Source organism: Chroicocephalus ridibundus, chromosome 8 (assembly GCF_963924245.1).
Source record: "Chroicocephalus ridibundus chromosome 8, bChrRid1.1, whole genome shotgun sequence".
In the NCBI taxonomy this organism is placed as follows: Eukaryota; Metazoa; Chordata; class Aves; order Charadriiformes; family Laridae; genus Chroicocephalus; species Chroicocephalus ridibundus.
The window spans coordinates 23,980,585-24,005,908 of NC_086291.1; the positions used below are offsets into that span (position 1 = coordinate 23,980,585).

The window sequence follows — 25,324 nt, forward strand, 5'->3', positions numbered from 1 at the left end:
AGCCATAGGCAGACCAAAAACCCTGTGCCTGTGCTCTGAAGCTGCCCAGACACAGCAACCAGCAAGAACATAAGCCAAGAGCACAACGCTGTGCCTGAGGTGGCCTCCAGATCGAAGAGAGCAAGACATGCGTTTGTGGTACCATGTCTATATTGCTGCTTCAGAACTAAAATCAGCCACAGTTGCCTAACTCTCTTCTTTCAAGAAGCCGCAAAGGTATTAAGGTTGAGTTTTGGACAGACTCAGAAATTGTCAGGTATTATTCAGATTTGATCATGTAAGAGGAAAGTAGACATTTGTCAAACAACCATGCTAGTCTCAACACCTTTCATTAAATACCCAGTATAAATTCTATGAAATGCTAGCACATGACTTAACCCCTGAAACTGCTTAAGCTGGTTCAAAGACTCGATATTTTCCCCTTGTTTTCCTTTTTATTCCATTTCCAAGTGTAGTAACATTGGAATTACAAATCAAGAATATTCTGTGGCTTGTGGTAAGGCATCTTTCAACATTATTCATAGAGGTCTTATCCTAAAAATGAGGCTTCGATATTTTGTTAACTATTACTTTGGAAAAGATCTTTACATTTTAATTAAAAAGGAATCATATCTCTTTCTAATTGCAGGGGTTTGTTGGTTTGCAGAGGGGAGGGGGGATTGCCTCAAGAATAGAGAAGCTTCAGATAGCTATCCATTTTTACATGTGTCTTTTTTCTGTCTCCTTTGTGTAGTGTTTTAAGGATCCCAAGCTTAGATTGCAAATTGATGAATTTGGAAAATAATATTTTAAAAATTCCTTTATTTTACTTTAAATATTTCACTTCCCACAGTAGCACAGACTAGAGACGGTGCTCAGAAATATCCCCCAAAAAGGCCCGCAAAGCTCTCCGGAGCGAATCGGCTATCTCTGTTTTGTTTCTTAAATAATCTATTTGATGTCCTGTCTTCTAATTAACGAGGGTCTGCCAGCAAACCCACCGCTAGTTCAACCCCACAAGTCTCAATAGTCATGTGCAGATTTAGTTGTTTTACTTGCATCACTTCTCCATGTTTCATTCTTTGATCAGAACTTGATATCTCATGCCTTTCAGATTAATTCCGACTAATTTTTCATTATTATCACTTTTAATGATAAGGCAGAGCTGGTTCAACAGCTCTCAGCAGTGGAGGCAGCATTTTACTGCTTGGAGTACAGGGGGCCAGGGCCGGAGAAGGCAGGAGGGGTGCAGCAGGCAGGAAAGCCCGTATTGCCCGGCTCCCGGCCTCCGCTGCTCAGGGAAACGAAAAGGCCCAGGGCCAGGCAATGCTGGGGCTCCCCCAGCCCCACCTGCACCCCCCAGCACCCGCTGCAGCAGCTCTCCTTGGGCTTCAGCACAGATCCAGGCGTCTGCCCCTCCTGCCTTGCTCCGCAGCTCCCAGGTCACCGCCTTCTCCGAGTAAAGCCTGGAGCCACATCGGAAATAAAATGGGTTATAACATGTATCCTAGCACACCCCTCTGTTAACATTAGAGACTTTGTTAACTTTCATAACAACAATTAATATACTTGCCTTGCTTTCATCTCAACTACTTTTGTTTAAGGCATAAATTTTGTTTTAGATTCCAGTGAAAGTGCTCCACTGAAAGTGCTTTTCTTTATGCTGTTGACGTGCTACACTCATTAGCTGTAGCTAATCCAATTCCTAAACTGAATGAACATAATTAGTTAATATTAAGGTTTTAAAAGTAATCCTGACCATGTTTTTGGGAAGGTAGAAATGGTATTAGAGTTGGTCAGAATAAAATTAAAACAAAATTGGCAAAAAGTAAATAATGGGATTTCCTATTTTCATAATTGTTTCATTTAACTTCCAAATCACCACAGTTGCTACCTACATGATACATATATGTGTGTACGTGTGTGTGTGCAGGAGAAAGAGATACAAGGACGAAACTAAGGAAAAGAAAGCTGTGACAATACAAGATGAACAATTCAAGAATTGTCGGCTACATAGTAGTTTGCTGAGAACATTAAGATCTGCCTGGTTTTACTTCAGTGCGTTTCTGTGGGCAAACTTAAAAGCACGCAAGAATAACGAAGGGGAAGCTTTTGATCCACCCCTTCTTTAAGCACATTTTAAAAACTTCTAATGAGAAGTAATTGGTGCTGATTTAAAAATCAGCGTCTATAATGTTGTATCCCGCATTTTGTAGACAGCAATGATTAGAGGCGTTTGACAGCGTCAGCGTGTCAGACAGAACAGCCAGCATGAAGCAAAGCGCCACTTCAGCCACCCATCTCCAGCAATCTGTAACTACAGAGCAGAATCGGGGCTGGTGGCCTCTTGAAATAACAGGCTAGAGTTGTCAAAAGTTTAAAAATAGGAAAGTTATGAGGAAATAAATTTATTTTCCAAATACTTGGGAAAATTTGGATAATATATTCCGGGCCAAACACAAAATGAAATATCTCATCTGCTGTTTAAGAAGTGGTATCTAATTAACTATTGAATTCCACTCAATTATTCAAGGCAAACAATGGTCAGTATTGATGAGACAGATATTTCACCATTTTCATTGCCTGAGCTGTAGGAAGCATCTCAGCAGTAAGCAGTCTAGCACAAGCAGATGCTGTAGATAATACCAGATAAAGTATTTTGAGTTTGTGTATTGATACGGATAAATATATACTATATGAATAATAAAGTCAGCTTTAAAGATACATAGCTTCGGTTATAAGAGATGTAACTCCAATATTGACTTTAAAATACAGTTTATTTTTTCGGCCCGTTATCATTATATTTTTCTGGGTTATTAATCTCATCACATTTATTTGGTGGTGATTTACTGTTCCTTGTGTGTATATATATATAGTATAAATAGTATAAACACTATTTTTGCTCATGTATATATAGAACATTAAAATTCAGACATACGGCTGTCATCAATAATATGTGCTGTTTGTTGTACTTTACTATTCAAATTTTGACACTACAATTCCAAAATTGGACAACAAAGTTAAATCCATAGTTCTTAGTAAAAGCCTTTGATTGCTGAAGGAATCACTGAAAAAATTTAACTGTTCTCTCTCAATTGCACCTATGAGTTTCTAACACGCTGTGTTATTATTGGGCCCATTGGGATGCAGAACGTTAGAAAGCAGTTGTCAGAGAGTCCTTCTAGAGCAAGAAAAATATTTTTCTGAAAGCAACAAGGACAGACAAGATTACCAGTAAGGCCGCTGGTGCACAGAATTGCACAGATTTATGGAGAATTGCGTCACTTAAGAACTTGGACTGTTTCAGTTTTAGTTCTCATAATATTTGGGTTGCGTTTAAAAATAAGTATATTAGCATTTATAAAACCATACCTTTTTGTAGCAATAAATAGCAGTGTTTAAAGTAAGATTAACAATATTTTCCCTATTCTGAATTCTTTAGGGTATTTCCAGGCTAAGGTATGCATAAACAGCATGTAATGTTGAGTCTGCTTCTAAACACACTAATCTTTTCCCTAATTCTCTGAGCAAAAATTCACGCTGTTGTGTTCTGCCTAGATAGTAGGTGCAAGATGTTTACTAAAATTGCCTTTCCTATGGAAGACAGAGCTGTAATCTAGCCCATATTCTACTAGTGATATCACCTGGAGTAAAACACAGTTTGACACGTTTAAGTACTATGTTCCTCATATCTCTACATATTTACCTAGTGAAATATTTCAATTGATATTAAGTAATACAAAATAAAGCTGTCAGTTTTTCAAATACGATGCTATTATGCAGCTCTAAAACTTCTGCCTGTATTATTTCTTCTTAACTCTTGTCAAATCTGACTTCTGAAGTTGTTATATCAGGCTACAATATCTAAGATAGTTTTAAGACACCAGTTACCCTTCTACCAAAGTAGCAAATCTAATTAAGAAGAAATATTTGATCTGTAATGGAAATAACAACATTATCTTTTATTTCCATATGTATATACCACATAATCCCCATCAAACAGCATGCTGAATTTCCTGCCTCTGCTTGCCTTATCTTTTTTGTGTAATTTTTTCAGATCATTAATACATGCAATTCTTGATTATAAAACCCTGCCTTCTCATACAGATCTTTTTACTTCAGCAAAGCCACGTTGCATAAAAATGCAAAAAAAACACTGTTCCTGCTTTACAAAACCCCTGTATACGTTGCCCCTTTCAAATAATAACGGACCCACCTACAGCTCCAGTTCAGTAGTAACTATGAAAATGCAGACACGGGCACAAGGCAGGTATTAATATTCATAATATTTCATTATTGATCATTATTCATATTATTTCATTAATTGATATTATCGTAGTCAATGGTCTGAAGTGAAATGGTTCTCCAAGACTACAGCCTTAAAAAAAAAAAAAAAAAGGATAAAAGGATGAGAATATATCAAATAAAATAAAAAATTCAAACTTGATTAAAAAAAAAAAAACACATTCCCTGTTTACATGTCTCGGGAAGAGGAGGGAGGTAGTGTTTTAATCCTGGGTTGAGTGCAGAGTTTCTCCTGTAGATGAATTTATATTTATTCTGCTTTTCTTTCTGCTATCTTGCAGCAAACGTATGTGACAATGAACTCCTGCATTGCCAGAACGGAGGAACATGCATCAACAATGTGCGGTGCCAGTGCCCTCCGGCTTACACTGGCATTTTGTGTGAGAAGTTGAAGTGTGAAAGGGATCCAGGAGGCTGCGGCCAGAACTCCGCGCAGGGGGCGATGTCACTCGGGCCCCTGGTGCTGCTGACGGCGCTGCTGGGAGCCACCGGACTTTGCCTTTGCTAGACTCCCTGCTGCTGACGGCAGCCCGTTCGGACTGCTCCCGGTGAACGTGCCACACCACCACAAGACAAAATCCAAGCGTTTGCTACTGAAATTCAAAAAGGAAAAAAAAATATAAAGAGAGAAGAAATAACCACGTACAAACTGAGAAGGCCTAACTGAACTAAGCCATATCGATCAGTTACGGACAGGGCTCTGAGTCAAGACTGGTCACCTCTGACTCCAGACAAGTTGGCAGCTGCCTGTTCTGTCGAATCAGTGCTAGCTGCAAAGCTCACACAGGACTGAAACGGCTTTGACAGCCCCCAGAATGGGAAGAGAATTTAAAAAAAAAAATTAAAAAAAACCTTTGCTACTCCTATATGGTGCGCTACTGTACCTCCGCCCGGTGTGTGGACCGACCAAATAAAGGCATTCTTTGCTGTCAGTGCATTGTGGGTATAAGGAAATCTGTAAAAGCTGCCATATTGGCCTGCTTCAGTCCCCGAATCCTTTCCGACCTGTGCTTTAGTGAACGTTGCTCTGTAACCCTTGTTGGTTGAAAGATTTCTTTGTCTGATGTTAGTGATGCACATGTGTAACAGCCCCCTCAATAAAACTCAAGCCAGTCATATCCTTGTATACCTTAGCAGCACTGCATCAGTAAGATGCTGTGTTCACCTACTGTACAAGAGTGGCTATAGGACAAAAAGTGTATTTATCCTTTTGTATTCAAATGAAGTTATTTTTCTTGAAATAATGTACAATGTAGATTTTTTGTATTATTGCCTATTTGTGTTACCAGACAATTTGTTAATGTATTTAATTCTGATCAGATAAGAGAAAAATATTACTTTTTATTTAGTCCTTTTCTTTTTCCTTTCATTTAATTGTGCAGAGATTTCTCTGTATGGGCAACGTGCTGGCATCAAAGAATATCAGTTTACATATATAACGAGTGTAATAAGATTCCACCAAAGGACATTCTAAATGTTTTCTTGTTGCTTTAACACTGGAAGATTTCAAAGAATAAAAATTCCTGCATAAACAGTTCCAGGATGACGTATTGCTATTTCTTAAGGCCTTTTTTCGAAAACAAAAAAAAAATTGATCATTTTATCATGTAGTATGTGGAAGAAAAACAGGTTCAACAGTGGAAATTACATCATAACAATCTAACCTGGGTTTTTTTTTTTACTACTCTCATTATTTTTGCAAACAATTTTAAACGTAAAGCTTATAATTTGTTTGAGGAAAATTTCATCAAATCCCAAACTTGGAAAAGGTATGAAGTTGAAGAGTTCTCATCTTTGTTGTCTCAATTCATCACAGAAATTATTCCAAGACTAATTTGCAAGGTATTACAGAAGTTAGTCTTTAATTCATACCATTTTTGTGGATTTTGACAGTAATGAAGTAGATATAGCCACAGCTTATATTGTTTCTCCAAAAGCTTCATTAAAATATGTTTATATATGTACTAGTCTGCCTAAGAAACTGCAAAAACAGCAGCAATCACCAAAAAAAAAAAAGCGCCAAGATTTAACTTTTAATAAAGTCAAATTTAATATTTAGAAGGAGTGTCAAAATATACAGCAGCGAGTAGATAAAAAGTGCTGCTCCAGCAAATAAAGTTTGTTTCAAGTATTGCCCAAGGTGTAATAAATTCTTGTTTCTGCCTTTTATTAGGCCAATTACTGAGTGTGACAGAAAAGTATAGCAAGAATAGAGAGGCAAGCCAAAACCACAGCAGTGTTTCAAAGTCCTGGGAAGGAAAACGAAAAAAAAAAAAAAAAAAAGAAAAAATCAAATCAAAAGGTAGCAAGACTGTGTGAATTCATTTCCTGGCAATTTTCATCATAATGGCTGTAAATATTTTACCAACATAATAGCCTAGTAGAGAAAACAATTAATCAGCAAAAGAAAAATTCCTGGGAGAAATAAATTCTACCTGGCTGCCTCTTCCAAATGGTGAGCAGAGCAGAATTTAGGGCACTGCCTTCTTGGATAAGCTCTTTCCGCTGAGGAAGCAAGTTTTGTAGGCCAGTACCCAGCCTCCAGAAACGGGTGAGTAAATCAGGTCTTCCTTTCTAAAAGGATCCTATGAGGATGAGGATGGTGAAGACCAGAAGCTGGTGCTTGTTCAGGCTGTCACCTTGGCCCTTCACGTGGAATGTTTGCTGTTCACACTGGCACTCTCTTTCGGTGGGCTAAATAAGATAAGGCAAAGATAAATTAAGGGCTTGGCTGGTTGCCAGCCACAGCCTACGTGTGATTTCGGGTATATATCAGAAGGATGTTCACGAGAATAAATAGAAAATTATATTGCAGACAATGAGAAATATAAATGCTAATACAGGTGACATGCAGAGCTGGAGATTACCTATAATTAAGTGGATTTCTGATATTAAAATGTGGAATTTAAGTTTTCTTAAAGCTTATTAGCACAGACCAAATTCAAATTGTGTAATTATTGGAAAAGATGCACTTTAATTGTCATTATAAACTCAAGGCTTTGTGAAAGTGCTAAGAAAGCACGTTATGCACGTTTGGTTAGAAGGGATTCTGCCAGCTGTGCTGAAGTATAATGAATATCAGATCGCAATCAATTCAGCTGCATTCCAATTTCATATACTTACGATCTTCTAAACCAGGGCAGAGTATATGGCTTTCCACGTATTTAGCTACCATTTCGTGCATTTTATTCTCCCTCACCTATTAATAAAATTACAATTTTATACAGGAGTACATTCAGCGTTTGGTTTTCTTATCAATCATCCTTTTCTTCAGCTTCATTATTTTTTCCTCTGAACTCCAGAGAACTTCACTAATGGAAAATTTTGAATATAAGTTTCTGCTACTGTATTCCAAGTATATTTGTAAAATTATGTGTGCATCTTTTGAGAGAAGAGATTTACATCACTCAGCATTACTTTACCTGCTTTTTTATTTAATTCAGTGGAAAATGAAGGCAGAAGCTGTTCCCCATTTCAGAAGCCATGAAGAACAACAGATTCCTTTTCCTGAAGATACAGTAGGATCTTTCCATGAGAACATGTAGTCACGGTATCTGCTTTATTTTTCACATGAAAATACATACCCCTTCTATATTCTAGGCTTCTTGAGCGGGTATCCTGTCCCTGTGAATGCTGTAGAATAGCAAACACACACAGGATACCAAAAAAATAACAAGAGCAGCACAATCACTAACCTAGGAATTTGGTTCTGTGTCAGAATGCAGCAAAAGGAACCTACTACGGAATTGTTCTTTCCTGTATGATATTTCTTTCCTAGAAGGTTTAGCATCTAAGAACTGCCCAGGCTTCGCATTGCTTAGTTGTCCAGATTATAGTTCAGAGTCCAATGACCTTAGAGCCCAGTGACAGGACAAGAGGTAACGGGCACAAACTTGAACACAGGAAGTTCCACCTAAACATGAGGAAAAACCAGAGAGGTGGTGGAGTCTCCGTCTCTGGAGACATTCACAACCCGCCTGGACGCGTTCCTGTGCAACCTGCTCTAGGTGACCCTGCTCTGGCAGGAGGCTGGACTAGATGATCTCCAGAGGTCCCTTCCAACCCCTACCATTCTGTGATTCATAATCAAATTTATGCAGTTATATTTGTTCCAGTTGTTTTGCTAAATCAGTCAGTCCTAGTCAGCTTACAGTTCCTGTGTTTCTAACTAGATAGTTGGTTCTGATCCAGGATCCACATGCGTTTAACATCTGAAAATGGGGCAGCTTATGAGAAGGTGCTGCTGCCTGACAAGGGGAGCTGCAGAAGTTTCCACGTCAAGCTAGCCGTGTTTATCAAAGGGACATTAACAGAGAGACATCTGTCTTAGTGCTGCATAACTGTTTCAAAAACAAACTATCCAAAGGGGGGGAAAAAAAAAAAATCTATTCAGACACAAATTGACCCCAGATATTGCCCTCAAATGATAATTGATCTAATACTTTATCATGACTGAGCCACAGATAACAAGTTATTTCATGTAGTGAACAGAACAAAAAAATAATGTGCAAAAGACTCCTCAAATTTAGAAAGAGATCTTCTGCTTGCATTTAATTTTATACATCTTTCTCATAACTCCAAGATGCCAGGGGGATTTGTTATAGCCTCATTGGGATTCGAGGTTTATTAAACCATTGAATTAACTAGATTCATCCATGCATGCCATTTATTCACCTGTGAGAAATTTGAGTAATATTTTTTGTAGAATATGCAAGACAAGATTGTCAGGCAACCTCCAGCCCAGCCTTCGTGTTTGTCCTTGCAAATGTTACAGATGTAAATATTAAGACATAGTCAATCAATTCATTCCTAAGAAAAACTGTAAGTTTAATTATTTATGGATGCAAACATTTATCCACCGCAATGCAGATCTGGCATTATAAATCATAAATTTTATATTAACCAACTTAATACCTTTCCTACCATCATACAGTATCAGGAAGAAGAGGATGTAAGCAGCGTATGCAAAACAAGCAAGCACAACAGCAGCATTTCGCACCATATGGTGCATTTCATTTAATGAAATGAAAGTTCATCACCAGTACAGTATGTTCACCAAGACACCATTTTTGCCACAATATGCAACAGATAAAATTCCAGTACAAAGCGTATGTTTCCGTTCATTGTTTTTCTGGCCATCATTATCTATACAGACCCAAACATACACATGATGAAATACCGCTCAAGAAATTTTACAGCCTCCAAGAGCAGAGAGAAGACTAACCTTATGCAACCTGTAGACCTAAACAGATTGTAAAGGCTTTGGGGCTGAATTCCTGCATGCATTGCTAGCTGATACTCATTTCTGAGAAGGACCAGAATAAAGATTCACATTATGGAAGTGCACCGAATCAGGGTTTCGTGGCAGTCAGTAGAACCAAAGTGACAGCCTAGTTACAGAAAGCACAACAGAACGGTGTTAGTCCCGCATCCGTCAGTGGGAGCAACCACATCTCACCCTGGGACATGCCCAGGCATCACTCTCCCGTCAAAACTTGCGCGTGTGCATTTACGGATGTGCACATTCTAGCTACAGTTGCTAAGACACCTGCCACTTACACGATGCTGCTCAGTGGAGTTGCTGTACACATGTTGAAGTGCACTGTTGTCACTGGAAATAAATATTTTTTAGAAATTGAAGTAATAATAGCGTATTCTGGCAAAAGAAGGTCAGAAGTGGGTTTTGAGGCTATTGCTTGTTTGTTTGGGGAAAATGAGACTCGTTTTGGATGAGTATTTTCTATTTCTCACATAGTGTAATTTTCACTTAAGTACCCTGTGCAGGTCTTTGTAACATCTGAGAAACAAATTACTAATAAGTTAACTCTGACAGTCGTATGTCTGAACAAGACCTCTCAAGAATAATGACATGAGTTCAATCCTATATACTGGCAGTCTTTACAGTTCAAGAGTACTCTTCTTCAAAGAGAAGAAATATTAGAGGCACTGACAGGAGTGAAAGGGACATGAGAATTCCTACATATACATGTAAAAAGTTACGTACATATGTATATACACATCCCAACACGGAAGCCCAAATCTCTCTAACTTGGGTGCCTTTGCATTCTAAATAGAAACTGCCTGATTTTCACAAGTACTCCATGTTCAAAACTCCCAGAGTTTGTCCCTTACTATTATTACAACAAAAATACAGTGAAGTGGACTATCCCTGTTTTGGTGGAAGAGGAAATTAAAGTCTTTCTACATCATACTGTAATTTGCAAGGCAACATATATAATCTATGAAATCAGTGCAATTTTTAATATATAGAAGAGTTATGCAAAGTTTATGGTAGAACTTTCAAGTCTAATATTCTTCAAACACTAAGTTATAAAAAAAAGTCACGTTCTATTATTTTGGAAAACTCCAAATATAATTAAAAATCAGGTTTTATTCATTACTAACCTAATCCAAGTGATGGAACTTACAGAGCCCACTGCCGCAACCTGAAGACAGAACTCAGAAAGGAGTTGAGGCTAAAATGTCTTCTCCAGAAGAAATATTGCAGGTCAAAAGTCACATCTAATAGAGCAGAACCGAATTCCAGCACTGTCACTGCAGCCTAGGATCTGGAAGTACCATCATCACTCCTGATCTCACAGGCATGCTTAACTGTTAAGTTTGTAAGTATCTCTAGAAATTCAACAAGCTTTGAGAATTTGTATTATTGGCCATGGCCAATAATTTGAGTTTTCAAATTCTGTCAAGTTGTCTTTAGTTCTCTAGTCACATGTGTTCCAAAATACCATTTATGGGATGACTCATCACTCCAAAAACCGTTTTATAACCTTAAAATGGAGTCACCAATTTTACTTAATCGGTAATCAGACACTTATGACAATGCCATAGTAGTTCTCTATTTTTAGATTGTAATATTAATTAGATAATGGAGGGCGAAAGTTAACTTTGTCCTGTACATAGAATCATAAAGTCATTTACGTTGGAAAAGACCCTTAGGATCATCGAGTCCAACCATTAACGCTGTCAAGTCCACCATTAAAATATGCCCCTAAGTGCCATGTCTACATCTTATATATTTTTGTTCTTCCTTAATGCACAGGAAAATCACAAATCAAGTCATAACACCAGTGATATTTTCTTTCTCTCATCCCCTCCATTGTCAGTGGTATCCAAATGTAGTTAGAATCATAGAATGGTTCGGGTTGGAAGGGACCTTAAAGATCATCTTGTTCCAACCTCCCTGCCATGGGCAGGGACACCTCCCACTAGATCAGGTCCCTCATTTATTCTACAGAAATTAGTATCTTCCAGTTATTCAATGTATTGTGCAAAACTAAATCTTGGTAGCTATGTTGCAGAAAGCACAAAATTTAAAAAAATAAATTTTTTACATTAATCTCTTCAAAACAAAGTTGACAAAAATTAGTATAAAATCCCTTCAAACTATTTTGCTGCATACCACTATTCAAAATATATTAGCAAGTATTTTCTATTTAGCAAATGAAAAGGGGTTATTTACCCACTTGTGATACTACAAACCACTTTACATACAGTCAATTGACAAGCCATGTAAGTCAGATTCCTGTGTGATCCCAACAGAAGAACAATGTTCATACATTGTTCATAAAAGTGGTTCATAGCTACTATGCTATTAACGTAGTGCAGCAGGATACATCTGGAGGGCAAATTGTCTGTAAAGATCAGTACAAATCTGAAAAAAAAAATATGGAATAATCCTGCAAGTTGTACAATTTCTGATTCAGCTCCATAGCATAAACAGATTTTTTTAGAATTTTTTGTTCTGGTTGGGCTATCAGTTGGTTTGAGATTAATGCATTCTCTACATTCCGAAGTGCAACACCACTCCTCCACAAAACTAGCAAAATCACATTATGAGAAGTACTCAGGCCCTTAGGCTGCCAGTTTCTGCAAGCCATATTTTAAGTTCCCCGATTTTAAGAGTCCTTGATCTAGCTGATGCTTTCACACCTCTCAATGACTGTTTTCAGTGTTACCTGAACATGTTAACGAAAACATTTCAATCCTTGTACATCTACTGTGAACATGGTTCACTTTGCACCTGCAAATAATTGTGGATGCAAAATTAGCGGCTGCTGTCTGTAATTGTTGCTTATAATCGACAGTACTGAGATCTCCTTCAAAGGCTTGGGCTCTCTTGGACTAAATTCTGTTAGCATGTTGAATGAAAAGATGTATTTGCTTACTGTAACTAAATAAAACACAAGGCAAAATCATTCTTACAAGATTCTTATGATACTCAAAATGTCAAAGCACTTCCATGTATCACAATTGGGATACTTCAAAAACTCTCAAGGAAGAGACAATAGGCCAGATTGTTATTCTCCACAACCTATAAATTCTCAGATACTTTGAACAGAAATTCTGTATCATTTATCTTTTAATAGAAATGAGGCAACTGTGATCCAGAGAGGTAAATGGAGTTGCCTGAAACAACCCAAAATGCAACTGGCAAAGGCAGGGAACAAGTTCAACACACTCAAGCTCCACATCACATCGACTATGAATAAAGTATATTTTACAAGAGTATTGAAAACTTCTTAGTAGCTTTGGTTATAGTTACCACTATAATTAGTGGTATTAGTATATATATGACATGTAATATTATTATGCATAACGTGTATAACTATTTACAAAATATGACCTCACACCCCCTCATTTTAGCACGGGACTTGAACCAACATGTGCTCTCACAAGGGATGTGCAGGACAAATGGATGTATCCCAAATGCTGTGAAATTATTCCTTGCCTGAACAGGTAACTATGACACTTCATTAAGGGTTATAAACACTGAGGACATTAAGAAATTAGTTTTTCTATTCTGTTTTTTAATGAGAATTACTAACATATACTGGATGTTAAATTACAGTTAGCAATCATGTTTTTAACTATCACGATATCTCATAAATGATTTCCTAAAGCTTAATAGAAGTCATTTAATGACAGGATAATTTAATGTATTTACAAAAAAAATGCACTAGTAAATTTGGACCTCAAGCACTAAAATAGCTTAGTTTACTATTTACTTTTTGCTAGTTTTACTGACCTTATGGATAATAAGTCTATTAAATTCTTCCTGCAAAACAGGCCTGACAAATACATGCCCAGCTCAAAGCTGGCACAAATGCCAAAAAAAAAAAAAAAACCCAGTAAGCTAAAACATAATACCAATCACATTTATAAGCTGAGATTTTCTCAGCTAATAGAGCTAAAAAGCATTCACAGGAAATGGGATTCAAATACTAAAACAAAGTCTTCAGCTTCACAGTGTAGAAACTTAAGAGGCTGAACACAGAAATGAAGGTTGGTGCCTACGCTGCAGGAGCAGAGGTTACTGAAAACGAAATGTAGACCAGCAAGAACAAGACGAAGTAGAATTACCAATTCTGTTCTCACTACCAGTCACACACAAATTTTACCTCAGTTCCAAACAGAAGCATATGTGAAAGGCATTGGAATCCAAAGGGAAACAAAGCAAAAAAACCACTTTTCTCAAGAGTTATGGTATTTGGGAGAAACCCAACACTGGGAGACTGGAAAGAAAAAGATGCCCCAAGATTAAAAATATACTAGGATCTCAGGGAAAAAGCCAATGTAGATTCTACACACATATCATAAACTCATAGACACAGCATTTGGCATTGTAATCTCTGACTTGCAAACTGCAGGACTTGAGCCTCGCACAGAGAGGACACTCTCCGCTTGAGGACTTCCCCTCCTGTCTAGGCGAACACTGTTCACTGACCTGCTGGAAGAGCCTAGGCCCGTCAGCGCCACCTCGGCTTTGTCTTTGGCTCCTGACGTGAAATTAGCAGCGCTACTCTGGCCATCTACTCCAGATGTTCATGAAGAAGCTGCTTTTCAACACCTTCTGAGAAAACACGTCACAGGCCTCTCTCAGGCCAAAGAGCAGCAAGCTCAGTGCAGGAAGAACCCTACCGCCAAGATCTGTGTAAGGCCAGTGGTTACATCTGCTCTTTGCCATGCACCTCCTAAATCATTAAATGTAATTCTTATAAGGAGATAGAAAATGAAATGCATTCAGAAGAGAACATTTTCCCTCCAGGCCTTCTATTGGCATCTGCTGTCACCATGTTCAACACGGGACTGAACTAGGCTCTGAATGGCTACACTGACTCATTCAACGCGTCTCTTCTTAACATCTCTTACCTCTAATTACTGTTGCTTGGTAGGATGGGAGAACCAGCATGTAGAGCACTCCAGTAGTTACATTTATTATACTGTTTTCTTTTGCAATCCTACAGCTTTCTTTTGCCATCCTACAGCTTGCTTTCTTCCCTCATGTCAGAGTTTTTTTCTATGCCCTCATAAAATATATTTATTGCTTCGCTCTAGAGATCTCCCACAGGCAAAAAGTAGGTGGATTGGTACTTATGAATTAGTCTTGGCAGTGCTCTTTTGCCTCCCTAGATCTGGTAGAGAGTCATAACCACTTTTACAATTCTCTCATTGAGTAGGATGTAAGGAACGATGACTAAACTATGTAGATTTAGTGGTGAACAATTTTTTGACAGGTTTCTCATTTACTGACAATATCTAGCATCTGAGTATCTCCCAAACTTTACTGAGGTTAGACTCGTGAGACTACTGCAAAGCAGGGAGGCATGCTATTTCCATTTTATTCATGGGGACTGAAGCTTGAAGATGTTGAGAGACTTACAAAGTCAATTACAGAAAGGGAGATTAATTCTGACACCTCGTCCACCACATTAAGTACTGGGACCTACAGTTCCCTACTCCATCGAAATTACACAAATCTGAAGTTAAATACTCTTCCATCTGCATGAATTTGCCACCCACTTACTTCAAATTAACTTATCCAAGTCTATTTTACATTACACCTCCCAAAACATTGTCTTAGCCTACCATGCTTAGAGTTTCAATGTTGTGATGTGTAACTCACGCATTTGATTTTGCTGTTCGGGGTTTTTTCTCTTTTGCACTTCAGTCTAAGGCTAGAGGGAAACCACAACTACTGTTTTTTGAAGGGATGTTATATATGCGTCACAGTAATTGGAAGCATCTTAACAGCCTGAGAAATTAAAAGACACGCATATAGAAAGAACAGTAAAACACTAAAATCCTCTTCCAAAAGAAAGACGGCTATGAGGTTTTTCCCCTCCTTATCTGATTTCGTTCTTTATTGGATGTATTAAAGCTCATATAATAATAATATTATGACTTTATAAATGAATATATAATATCTTTTATAGCTTGAAATACCTATATCTTAGGCATTTAATTTCTTCCATAAATGTCTAGATACTGACACAATTAGGTTTTGATACATAGATATTTCTGCTTACTGGAAATCTGGTAGCAAAGAGACTCTACATTTTGAATGGGCTCATAAATATATATTGAATTTAATTTTTTAATACACAAAATCCATTTTCCTATTGTTTGGTTGGTTTGGTGACTGCTTGAGAGAAATATTTTCTATAAATATTTTTGTTTTGTACAACTAATTAGTCCATAAATCAGTACATTGTAATATGGCAGAGATTACCCTCAAGCCAATAAAGAGCAACTGATTGAATGTACTTACCTTCTTCATAATTCATCTATCTCTAACGTCTCTGGATTTTCCTCTGCTGCTTTCAAACATTGTCCTGCCACTTTTTTCTCTCTTCCCATTCTTCAAATATATATACCAGTTTAACCATCAAGTGTACTTTCTATTAAACACCAGATTTTTCCTGTGTTTTGAATCAAGTGCAGTGGGTTGATGAAGTACATAAATAAACAGTAACCAGATAATCATAGATTAAACAGTTTGATTCCGTAGAAGGAATTTTTACATGCTTTCCATTTTCACATTTTTATCGGGGCCATTTAGTGATATTAAAAACGTGCCAAGTCCCAAGCAAAAACATGCCTCTAAAAGAGGGGAGAGGAAAACTACAAAATCCTGTAACAGATGTCAAAGACTAATTTAGAAGTCAGTTCAGGATGGCAATCATATTTTTAAAAAAACAAGCGTAAACACATGCTAAACTTGGTGCGTGTACTTGAATAATACTGAAGCCCCCTTTAGTGTTTTTTTTTTCTTCCCGCTCTATAATGCCTACTTTATTTTCCTCTAAATGACTGGCAATGGCTAAGAAGAGGTAGGATTGTTCTGAGGCAGTATCACTTGTGAGCTGCATGCTATTAGTCATCTAGCCCTCTACAACTTTAAAAAACAAAACAACAACAAAAAACCCTAAAAAACCCAACCAAATAAAGACGGGCATGGCTTTGTCATTATTTCTGATGACTTAAAATTCCTGAGTGGTAATCCTTGTGTGGCAATTAGTTGGCAGTCTTAGTACAGCTGCTAATGGAGAGGCACACGCTGATTAACAAAAGCCATTGGTGTTTTTTTCCCTAGCTGTCAGTCTCAGCAAAGGAAGCCACGTGGAAGTGGAATGAAGAGGAACTAGCCTTGCATCTCTCAAAACCAGGCCTCAGAGAAGGAGGACGCAGTTTGACAAAACAGTATTAGAAAACATAGAACTTCAGTGTACACGATGCATCTATTCTGTGGGACAATTAGGATTCATTCTGCAAGGACTGACCAGTTTGCATTCGTTAATGACCTGCTCCAGAATCCACTAAATGCAAAGGAAAGCCTCACCTTGATTTCAACAAAACAGAATTAGGTTTTAAATTCAATTGAAAAATAATTTCAGGAAAGGAAAAAGTAATCCCTTAGGCATTATCTCTTTGATCCTTCTATAATCTGCAACATTTGTACAGTTCCATATACTATTTATTGTGCATTATCCTATTGCAGCACTTAAATTATTCTCATTTGAATGTTTCCACAGACCCAACAGTTCTGGTGACAAATGTCTTAATTTTAAAAGCTGGTCTGCATGGCAGGCACCATTTCTATCCAACAGAGAAAGGAACTCCCTAGCTGAAGCTGTTTTCACCAACAATTTGTTTGCCAGCAGCATGTTTTCCTGTTTAATCCGTGTTAACATTTTGTTCAGAGTTATCCTAACTGGCATGTATTCTTTCTGATAAACATCTCCTCTTTTCCCTCACGGAAACATTATTTATTTATGACATTATTGTTACAGACAACTAAACAGCCAAGAGGGAAACACATTTGCTTTTCTACAAATACCTGCACATGCTGTTAAACCTGCATCATTTTTCTTAGAGAAACATCTAAAACTTGGTAAAAGGCTTCCTAGCATGTCTTTGGTATCCACTGAGAACAAGGAAGAAGGACAGACATGTGCAGCAGTACAAAATCAGCAAGGGTTCAGGAGAACAGGAGGAAAATAATGACATTTCAGGTTGTTAGGCTGATATATGAAACTTTCTCCTTTCCAGCCCAATTTGTCATGACTCCATGACTAAATGAACTAAACGGACCTGATATAAAATGACTCAAATGAAGAGCTGCTTTCATTCATGTTCTCTGTATCTTTGCCAACATAGGAACCAGCTACTGTATTATCAGGAAACCAGTACCTAAACATACACACAGTGAGCCGACTCCAAATAATCTGCGTTGGAGGTCACAGTGTCCCCCAGGTTGCTTCATGACTGAGGCTGCATTAAGGAGGAAATAGTATAAACCAAAGTGCCTGAGAAGCAAATTGCCTCAAACTCCCTGTTACTTCACCAGTTAGTATCACATTTGGATCCCCGGTGACAGAAAAACATATCCATTTACAAAAGGACTCGAAGACCTACCATCTGTTTCATGACTGACACTGAAAGTTGTAACTGGTCATGAATTAAGTCACTACTGTGCAACAGATTGGGACTGGCAATCTCCCACATCTTTGAAGATCCTCTTCCATCCAGGGTCTGTACTTTTATCAACACGTAAAGATTTTAGTGTGTCTACCTGTAGGTTTCCCACCGCTCTTTCTGTGTGATCTTTGTCTCAAAGTGCAAGTTTCTTTAGCACATACGTGTCTTCGAACTATGTGACACAGCTCAAGACATAGCACATAGCCTCAACTATTATTAACTGACATATTCTTGAATCTTCTCACACTGGGCTCAGAATTTTTCAGGTACAAAAAGGATAGGCTCTGCAAAAAGGCTCAAGTCAAAGAAGCAAAAAGACAAAAACTGGAAGAAATGGAATGCATTGACTTTTGACAGCAGGACAAAGGCAACGCTTAATGATGCACTCAACCGTAGGTGTATTTAAATAAAACATACTTACATGCCTTGGAATTATGTAGGTGGATATACATACATGCTCATGGGCTTACAGTATTTGCTAACCAAAGATTTTATAAGGCTTTCCAAATATTTCAATTCTGTTACATAGGAAAGTATTTGCATATTATGCGAACATACCCAGGTAATAGCTGTGTTTGACTATCTACCCACCTGCTCATTTGCAAATTTCTTTCTAAGTTAAATCAACCTTATCTTCTGTACTTTTTCTCAGCTAAAGGACGTTTTTCTGCTCATTATCTGCTTCTTAGTATAGAAGATTTAGAGACCTTCTGGAGTCCCTCGTCAACAGAATCTGTGTTTCGTCAATACAGCCCTTTGCAGCAAAAAACCAGTGTACCCGGGAATATTAAATACAAGAGTCACCAAATATTCTTTTCCACCCAAAATGATAGCCGCAGCATATCAAGACACGATGGCCACAAGTCTTAGATGAAATTCTGTGCAAAACCCAAGCACATACCCATGGTCTGTGACAGTGTGAACTGATGTCTCTGTCACTCTGAGCCTGTGCCTTGACTATAGTTACCCACATCGATTAAAACAAAGAAAGAAATAATCTGTGCAATCAAAGCTGCGCTCCTCAGCTGCTGAGCCCACGTAGTGCAGAGGAGCCACTGCATCACCTCTCAGCCAGGGACCGCAGGGATCACCACCGGCAGGGATGGGCAGGGCGGCAGGGAGAGCAAACACACGCACAGAGGGCAGGTGAGAGGGTCAGTAACGTGGACAGCAGAAATAATGGTTATTGGCAGGTCAAGGGGGGAGAGGGGTATATTTTCCAATAACATCACAAGCATCATTGACTAACGTAGAAAATTTTTAGTTTAGCCACTAATTAAAATTTTTTGGTGCACACCACTACTCCTAAGAGCAGGTGAGGTTGCTGATTAATAAGTTCTGCCTGCTTCATGTTTCTCTGGTAAATTAGGAGAGTCACGGAGCACTTCTTACAAAAACTCAAAAAAAAAAAACCAAAACCCACAAAAGAACTGCCCTCCCTCCCCATACAATCTTGAAAAACACATTGTGTTTCTCATACACCTTAGAACTTTCTATGTGTCTTACAACAACCCTGAGGAAGTGGGAGGTGAATGGCAAGGGGTGGTGTTTATAAAGCCTTCTTAGAACCACATGCTGGTTGCATTTTCAGACTCATTATTCACATATCTCCACTCCCAACTTAAGTCACTGGGACCACTGACTCAAGAGACAGCAGGCCAAACTCAAAATCCTTGCATTCAGTGCACAGAACTCGCTTTCTACCAAATTATGCCTTTGCACAAAACAGGAAGGGCTGAGAGTTTTAAAGGAAAGTGAGTATCAAAGTCTTTGGGATTTGGAAAGAACTCATTGTCTGGCTTCTTTAGATGCCTTTAAAAAAACAAGACTTAATCATTAGCTTCATCAACATTTTTACTTATACACACACACACATATAAAAACCTATATGCACACACAGACCACAGACACAGCACTCCCACCTCTGCTTATTGCTCCTTACTCAGCCTGACATCTTGTGGCTGTACGGAACATAACACTGCGTTTAACCAAACACCTGAACTCCCTCCGGATGCACTTAAGCATACTAATGCCTGGATAATTTAGGCAAATACAAAACAGCTCTTGAGCAACGCAAGACAATTATTTCACTCAATTAGATGTGACGTGGTGTCAGCATCGTGTTCCGATAAGACAAGCTGGCACACAATTGTAAAGGCAAACCACAGCTACGAATAACGCAGAGCTTTGGTTAACTGGACTACAGCAGATAATATTTTGCTCAAACCTATGTACCTATCTAATCCAAAATAAGAATTGCCAGGATATCTGCAGTTGTTGTTCTGATATCGCCATGTTAAATATTACTTTGATTTTTGTCACAGGAACCAAAGCACTCCTGCTGCAAGAGGAGAACCTTAGTGCAGCAGATTACATGGGGAAAAAATGTCTTCTCAGAGAGGAAGACAAATGACTAACAAAGAGTGGTTTTGCCTATATACACAGGCATAGCACCAGGTACGCGTGTGGCTGGGGGTAAAGGGGAAACGCATCCTATGAAGAGTAGCTGCTTTTTCTTTTCCTAAAAAACTTGGTCTATTGATTCATTTTCAAGAAAAATAACTTTAATCTCATGGGAAGAAAAAGATTCTTTCTTTTAGGAGGATTTTCTGCGCTGTGTGAAGAGGTTTGACACTCACCTCCTGTTCTCCTTTTTGGCATAGAGAAGAACAATCAAGCAATAACACAGAGAAAATAATTTGTGCAGTTTGATTAGTTTCCACACCAGATGTTCCCACATATATTCACATCTCCTCAACTCTCTTTCTCCAGCCGAGAGCGTGCGCAGCTGGCACTTCTGTAGTCAACACCAAAGCTATTTAAACAGAGCTATTAGCAGGGGGGGTTACATTATGGATCCCACCACTCTTCTCTGGGGGCCTGCTCCTGTTCCCATTGAAGTGAAGCCATCATCACGTTCATTGTCTTCAGAGACAGCCAGAAAACGTTGCTGGAAAAATTTTTACTACCCTGTTATATACCTGCACTTTCACCTCTTCCAGCCTATGATTTCCATTTCATTTTTTTGCTGGTACCATAAGGCACTGCAGCTGTTCACTGACCAGCTCTGGGTTTTCATTCTTTGTGAAGCAGATTCCAATGGCAAACAATTTTTAAAAGAATCGCAACAGATAAAAACTGTTGCTTGTTCGTTAATTAAGTTTTAATAACCATAGATTTCAAGAAATGGCAATTACAAAGTTTCATCTCATTAATGTACCAGTGACTGAATAAACCTCAAAGATGGACATGAGTATTCCCAGATGAAAACAAGTCATAGTTTCAGGCAAACTCCCCCAGGACAAGGTCTTTCTGGAAAGCCAGCCCCCAGCTTTCAAACGGCCACGTTAGAAGAAATTCTAAATTCCTAAATAAGCTCCTGTTCATTTTTTAAAAAATGTTCTTAAGATTGACAGAAATGCTGCCACCACCTTGGAGCTTTGAGGTTTGTTCTAATTGCTCTAGTTGCAAGCAAAAGGTTTACTGTAAGATGCATAAAAGAAAAATTTACTACCCCTTCATTTCTTATTAAGAAGGAAATTACAAGGTTCTGTACATCTGCATTTCTAGGAACTCAGTATCCGTGCAAATTTTGCAGCTAGTTTGTCTTCACAACTTCTGTGTCTTGTTACAGAACACAACATATGTGGCATTCTTTCGTGAGGGATTTGTGCTTTCTTGATACAAATTAAAGGTGATCTGAGGTGGAAACACGCTGGTGGAAGCATTGCAATAACAGCTGGGAAGAAATCATCCCATATACCCACAGTGGTGTCCATGGGGATCTTTTGCCACTAGGTTCTCAGTGCGTGCATCTGAGGACCAGTCTTTTCTGTGTGGATGATGACTTGGAAAATAATGTTAAAGACGACTGAAGGGCTTTGGTTACCTGCTGAAAGCTGCTACTTTCCAAAAGGGACATTTTAAATGTTTAGGTGCCAGGTTAGCTAGATTACCTTAGATAACTACAAGCATAAGTAAGGCACGCTGCTTTTAGAAGGCAAGGGATTGCAGGAAGTGGTCAGTAAGAATGCGATTTGAGAAGAAGGAATGGTCTGTACCTAGCCCTGAAGTCCCTGTAAAGAGACAAGATGCAGTACTGCACTGTAACAGCACACTAAGACTGGGTGAGTGCTGACAACAGACTGCCAAAGGACAGCATGGCCTGGGCAAGTACTACCGGGAAGTAGGAAGGTATATAAAATAGGACACACTGAAATGTAGTCAGAGGGGTCTGGGATATGCTTCCCTCCAGCAGCACAGGGAGATGCAGAAAGGAAGATTAGCAAACCCAGCCCCCTCACACTGAAAGGGACAAGCTGATAAGCAGAGGATCTCTTCAGAGCAAAGAGGGTGGTGGGCATCATATGGGTCTCCTAAAGCCTTAAAGGGAAGTTATAAGTACCACTTGCACAGATAATTGGATATAAATGATCATACTGTTCATTGCTGGTTTGGACCTGAAATGTCACAATGTTTAAACACCCTCCTGTAGCGACTGCTACTCCAGTACAGAAATCTTGTGTAAAACCAGGCAGAAAAAGAAAAGGACCCACAAAGTAAAGTAAAATAGTCCATTGTTTTCCTCCTCCTTGTTGAATGAGGTGAAGAAGGGCAAAGCAGCACAGAATTAAAGGCAAAGTAGACTATGGCTAACAATGTCCGTATACTAATCATTGAAAGTAGAATTAACAAATACAGGCATCTGTATTTAGTATGTGAAATCCTGTTTCCTGAGTTCTGCCACTGACTTCAATGTAGTCATAATTTTATCCAGAAAATGTATCAAGTAAAACTCCATGAGAAAATGGAGGCTTGCCAGTGTGTTAAGATGTGAGGAACACTGCATACCTCAGTCTTAAAATAAAGAAATAAAAAAAACTTTGCCATGAGAATTTTTCTCTTCATAGGGAAATAAAATATATTTGCATCATACCAGCAAAGTAGCTTATTCCCCTCCCTCATGCACAGCTGATGCAAAATCACACTCTTCTTGTTATAACAGAGAAAACAGTTGGGCCTGTTTCAGCTGTATTAGTGGAACCTGATTTTTTAAAGCCCCAAAGATGCAGGTATGACATGGGATTCCCAAATGCATCTGAATACTCTAAAATCTGGCTCCCAGGTTCCCTGGCAATAAAACAAGACACAGGATGTTTTATCATGTTCCCAAACATTCTTGAGAGGTAACAAGTGACATCAAACATAACACGAGCAGGACACTAGGGTCTAGCAAAGCAGAGGATATCTTGCACAAGCTGAAACAGTGCAAGAAAATATCATTTGGTCTCTTCCTCCCAGTAATCAGAAACCTTTGTCATCACAAATACTTAGAGAGACTACGTGGCAACCAAATGTTCCCCCTCGCACCCCGTTCAGCAAGCTCATTTCAGTTGCAGTTATTAAACATGAACATAAAAAGACTTCAATGAACCCAGGAGAGAGCAGATGTTCATTATAGCAAAATGGTACCAAAGCCAAACTGAAATTTGGTTTGGTTTTGCATGATCAGTTCGGCAGCGCTCCCAAACACTGTAAACTACGGGGCATGCAAACCCTGACCACTTGACAAAGATATATGTAGACTTGCCCATCCTACGTAACCGAATGTCACCTGGGTAGTTATTAGCAATTGCCCTTAAGCTAATGCATCATATGTCTTTTTGACAAGAGTAATGGCTGGGTTCTAACAAAGAATAATTGCCATTTCAATTGAAAATGTTAAAATATAACTGAAATCAAACATGAAATTATTAGTGAAAAATGTAGGAGAGATGACAGAAGTGTATAACTTCACTGGAATTACCAGTAGCCTGATGACCTTAATTTAGTTCTAATAAGCATTCAATGCAGCACAAGCCACAAAAGCAAATGGAAATGGCAGTTCCAGCACTTTGAGACCACGTGCCTTCAGTGCCCAAGGAGCTTCAATGCTAACCAGAGAACAGCAGTGCTCCTCGGCAGTTTCCGTTCCCAGCAAATCTAGGGCTAAATGGCCTAATTCTTCAGTTTTAAACTAATTTTAAACTGTCAAGCTATTGAAAATCTGAAGCAATATGGTGAACCGAAATGAGGAATAGGGCCATGTCCTCCATGCCAGCTGCTGTGCTCCTCCAGCACAACCTTTCCGGGAAGTAATGAAGAGGGCTGAACGGCAAGTACTGCAAGTGTCTCCTTCCAAACCTCAGACTTTTGCCGCGTGCCACTGTCTCACTTTCAGCAATTGAAATTAAGCTCTCTAAATATTCCAATCAATTACTTTTTGATTTACTGCCTCCCATGGCATTTTCCTCTTTCATTTATTGGTGCACTTGACGTGCATTTCCTACGGGGACATTGTGTGCTAGAATTATATGTCATTCTTTCAAAATGTCTCTTTCCTTCCAGCACAGGTTTAGGCTGTACTCTGTGGGGTGCCCCTGAACCAATCTCGTCTCTCCCCAGTCCTAACAGAGATCTCTGCCTCTCAGGCTAGCAGTTTTTCTCACCACAGCAATGATTAGAATATTGATCAAAAGCTTCCCCTGAATTCTGTCGCTATAGAACTGCACTAAGCATAACAAGTTAACACCCTTAAACATCTTCCAACGTGCATTTATAACATAGTAGTGACTGATTTCCTACATTCAAATGCACTGGTTGTAGTCCTTGTCTCCCTCTGAGGAATAACGGATACAAATTGCGAGTGGACTTTGCCCACGCATCTGTAGTACTGGGCAATCCAGACTTCATGATGATTCTTTTTATGCTGGCCAGTAATCATTGCCAAACAAGTCAGAAGATACTTGTGCCAGCTGTGGGGCAAATGGGTGATGGAAATATCATTAGAGCAGCTCTTCACAACCCGCTGAGTTACGCATCACCTTACCGGTCAACTGTTACTTGTTTTGCACTAGCTGGAAACTTAGGTGTTTTCCTAAAAGTGAACTTAAAATATCCCTTTGCATTTTATCCAGCCTTCAAAATGCTCTGTCATTCAGGCCCATTGCTTAGTCATTGTTACTTACATAGATAATTTTTATTGCGCACACACAGCCCTCATTCCACCCCTCACAAATACTGCGCTTTTCTTCAGCAATAGAATTCTCAAATTCTCTGATTCAATCCATTTCCAACATTATTAAGAGGGAGACCTTAAAAAAGCAAAAGCCTTTGGGATAGTAACCTTTTCACTACAAGTATCTATTTTCCCATGTATAAACATTGCAGAATATATCCTTAAGCCTAAGTATGATGTTACACGTTCTTAACGTACCAGAAA

At 38.7% G+C, this 25,324-nt stretch overlaps 1 protein-coding gene across 11 annotated transcripts in view; it reads left to right on the top strand.

The window, feature by feature from the left end:
- Positions 1–6,155, top strand: part of NTNG1 (netrin G1) — a 158,806-nt gene extending 152,651 nt beyond the window's left edge. For 8 of the 11 annotated variants that reach the window (XM_063344164.1, XM_063344163.1, XM_063344168.1 and 5 more), the window contains one exon: positions 4,566–6,153. In XM_063344164.1, the coding sequence (XP_063200234.1) occupies positions 4,566–4,792 (227 nt within the window). In that variant the 3' untranslated portion in view covers positions 4,793–6,153. Of the gene's footprint in view, positions 1–4,565 lie in introns of all 11 variants that reach the window. The other 3 variants (XM_063344175.1, XM_063344166.1, XM_063344174.1) reach the window with 3 other exon arrangements.
- The last annotated feature ends 19,169 nt before the right edge of the window (positions 6,156–25,324 follow it).